Here is a 3,799-nt window from a genome sequence, read left to right as displayed (position 1 = left end):
GGGAAGGGCCACAACAGTGAGAGGCCCGCGTACCAAAAAAAAAAAAAAAAAAAAAAGATACAGTTTCAGTCTTGCAAGATGAAAAGAATTCAGGAGACGGATTAGTGGTGATGGTTGTACGATGGTGGCTTCAACATGGTTAAAATGGTAAATTTTATTTTACGCATATTTTACCACAATTTTAAGAAAAAGTTCATAAGAGCAGAGTCCAGGAAGCCTTGGATGTCACTAATCTATAGTTACCCCTCCTTTCACAGCAGTGCACTCAGCCTCTTTGGTGTAGAGCAGTGGTTCAAGTGCAAAGACTCTGAAGCCAAACTCCACTCGCCACACACACCCCAAATAGCTGTGTATCTAGGGCAATACGAGAGGCGTTTCTCTGTTCCCTTTATTTCCTCACCTGTCAAATGGGAATAACAATAAAACCTACCTCCTAGAGTTGCTGTGAGATTAGATGATGGTCTAATTAGATAACAGTCTCCACACTGCCAGGCATCATGTAAGCACAGAAGAAATGTTAGGGGCTGCTCTGTTTCTCATCATAAAGTTCACATCCTTTCCTTATTGTATCTGTTTATTACAGTGATCAGATTAGCTTTTCAGGCACCCGGTGAGGACTCTATAGCTGAGAGATGTTGCTGGTCACAAAATGAGCAAAAGCTATCTAGCAGCAAGTCAACACCCTGGGCTCCAATTCTGGGAAGCAGATGTACAACGAGTGCCATTTATATCTCAGAGACCAGTCTCCCCATAACAGTTTGGAACTACTGCAACTGCCACATGCACTGTTTCTGAATGAATCATTAACACTCTGTGACAAATTTAACTCTGTGACCTCTAAAATATACAAAATGCCCTCTTATTGCCCATCAGATATTCAAAAGACTATCCTTCTAAATGAACAACAGCATATAACGAATCCCTTAAAAGCAAAAGAGCAAAAGAGCTACTCTGTTGACCAGAATTTCTTGGTTTGCAATCGCTGCTCTATTCAAATGCTTCTTAAAGACATTACAAGAAAATACCCTTTTGTTCTGAGATATTTCTAGAGAAAACGCGTTAGGACAAATGACTGAATTTTTCATTTTATATAGGGTTGATGGGTTTTGTGGGGGCAGGGTGCTTTTTTGTTTTTCAGTTTTTTTTAAAGACACAGTAACCTTTTACTAGTTACTAAATTAAAACTCTTTCCACAGGAATGAAAGTTAATTGTCAATTTGAAAACAGAAGTTGTCTTTAAGGTTTGCTTTGGAAGACTATAGGATCTTTTAAGGAGGGCATCTAAGTACATTTTACAGTAAGTGGAACTTGGTTACTTCACTGAAACACAGCAGCTTTGAAAAATCTAAAGAAATGTCATTGTCTTGTTTGTTAAAATAGCACATTAAAATATATTCTGAAGAGCCGGCAGGATGCTTTTCACAGCTGAGTAGGAGGCTCCTGGCTACAGAGCATGATGCTGAGCTGTTAGTTCTCTAAGTTAATCTGTTTAGTTTGAAAAAAAGAAAAAGAACTCAATTGAAGAGGGGAGAACCACTCAGAAAGAAAAATCTGTTCAACACATATGAAAATATTTGATTTATTTTTCCTTCTATACCTGGCTGCTGGCATGAAGCAAATAATCTCTAGAAGAGAGAGAGAAATCCTCTTTTAAAAGGAAAAAAAAAAGAGAGAGAGAAGACCCTTCGATTCCATTGCTATTTCCTTCCACCTCCTCAATATCCCAGCACAGTCATAAAGCTTCAAATGGAAATGCAGTTTATAACTGAAATGGTTTGCTAGTCTCACGCTTTATTTCAGAATCTAGCTTTAAATTTTTACAACTAAGATTTTTCTTTTTCCAGTTATATTTCCTTACATTCAAAAACTTTACAAAACAAATAAGAAAAAACTGCCAAATTTCATCAAGGTAAATAATATATTGAAGTTCCTACCAGCCACTTGTTTTAACATCTGGTCACTTCTTGCTGAGCTGTCGTCATAATGTTCAAAAAGTGAAAACGCAGCAGGCATTTTCTCTAAAGAAGCAGTGCTCTCCATTGCAGAAAGCAACCTATCAGCAGAAAATACTTCTATGTAAGTCAAGAAATTATTAGCATACAAAATGAAAGCTAAGATCAGTTATTCAAAATGAAGTTGTTGTTGGTGGTGGTGGTGATGGTGGTGGTTTCTGTGAGGCATTGTATCCAAAAAGAATTTAAACTGTTTCAAAATCTGGAAATATATGTATAAAATCTATTCACAGGATTCTTCAGTGCAACTGGCAATATTAGAAACTCCATTCCTATATCCTGAAATCTGAATAGATTCCATTGAATTATACAGTCTTAATTTTGCCTCTATAAAGTTAGTCCTAAAAATGATTACATTTTAATGGTTGTTTATACTCCCTAAAGATAAAAATGTTTGGAGCCCATCTGGAAATTCACATACTGTGTGATATCTTTGCTGTTTTCAACCGTCACTATTATACATCTCACCATTTAGTCTTTCAAGAAAATATGTTCACCTACTATGTGCCAGGCACTGTTCTGGGTTCTGGGATACAGCAATGAAGGAGGAGAGTCTATCTATTCTTAAAAGACTAAATAAGCCACAGTATATAAATTAACAGCTTTCTTTATCCTCAAGACCGTCTTAGGAGGGATGCCAACAAATACTCAGCATTGGTATCCAGGTGAAATCTGGGCTTAAAATTAAAAAAAAAAAAAAAAAAAAAAAAGTAGATTCTGAAGAGGGAAAAGGGGAAGGGAGAATTGCAAAAACACTTATCTTTAGCAAGAGGGACCTAAACTTTGGTTAGGTGCTCTCCTCTGTGCACCTCACTCACAGAGGACTGGAATTACCTTCCAGAAATTAAGTCAACCAGTAGGAACTCCATCAGCTTCAAAATCATGGACGTTGGGGTTTGGGCAGCACAGACCCACCTCTAAGCCTTTCACCTGCTGTTGGAACTTTCTTCTTCTAAATACTTGTGTGGCTCCTTCCTCACTAAATTTAGATCTCTGTTCAAATGTCAGCTCTTCAGAAAGGGCAGCCCTCTCCCTTCTTCTATTCCTTACTCTGTCGTGTTTTTTCCTCAAACTCATTACAAGCTATTTGTTTTTGTCTGTCTACTTCACCTGACTATAATCTACATGCAAAAAAAAGGACTTTGCTGGGTTCACTACTGTTCTGTAATGTGTTACTTGGCACATAGTAGGCTTTTAATAAATATATTTTGAATGAATAAGAGGACAAGATTTCATTTGGATGAGACTATCAGGATCTCAGGTCTGGAAAATTTATCAATATGAGGGGAAAAGATTATAAAATATAACTGAAATATTTAGAGTGCCCACTAGGCTTACTTGTGTTAGGAATAATAAAATTCACTATCATCTGATTTGGGGGAGATGTTCCAGTAGGGGCTTCGAAGAGGAGGTGACATTTGGCTGAGTCTTAAAGAATAAGTAGGAGTTTCCTAGGCAGAAAAGATAGTACGGGTGTTGCAGAGAGAAGAACAGCATGAATAAAGGCATGGAGTTGTGAAAGAGGCACTCAAGGCCCAGAGGGGACCATGGGCTACCTTGAGAACTGGGAAAGGGAGACAGTTAGAGATGAAATAGAAAGGTGATTTGTGGCTTGACTGGGAAGTCTTTCATATCCACCAAGAGCTTCCATTTTGTTTTTTAAGGCAGGGAGAGCCATAGTAGTGTTTTCACAAGGGAAGTTTGGAAGAGTACCCTGGCATGAGTCTGAGGGAGGATCGGAGCAACTAGAGAGGTAGTGAGGCCAGTTGGGGGGACCCCACGACGCT

General features: G+C 38.2%; 1 protein-coding gene across 1 annotated transcript in view; it reads right to left on the bottom strand.

The window, feature by feature from the left end:
- CMYA5 (cardiomyopathy associated 5) overlaps positions 1–3,799 on the bottom strand; it is a 113,904-nt gene that overhangs the window by 37,310 nt on the left and 72,795 nt on the right. The window contains 1 exon segment of the mRNA XM_007471973.1: positions 1,935–2,053. Within this exon segment, the coding sequence (XP_007472035.1) occupies positions 1,935–2,053 (119 nt within the window).

The sequence above is a fragment of the Lipotes vexillifer genome, unplaced genomic scaffold (genome assembly GCF_000442215.2).
Source record: "Lipotes vexillifer unplaced genomic scaffold, Lipotes_vexillifer_v1.1 scaffold83, whole genome shotgun sequence".
NCBI classification, from domain to species: domain Eukaryota; kingdom Metazoa; phylum Chordata; class Mammalia; order Artiodactyla; family Lipotidae; genus Lipotes; species Lipotes vexillifer.
Note: the sequence above shows the minus strand (reverse complement) of the source record. Positions and strands in the feature narration are given on the sequence as shown.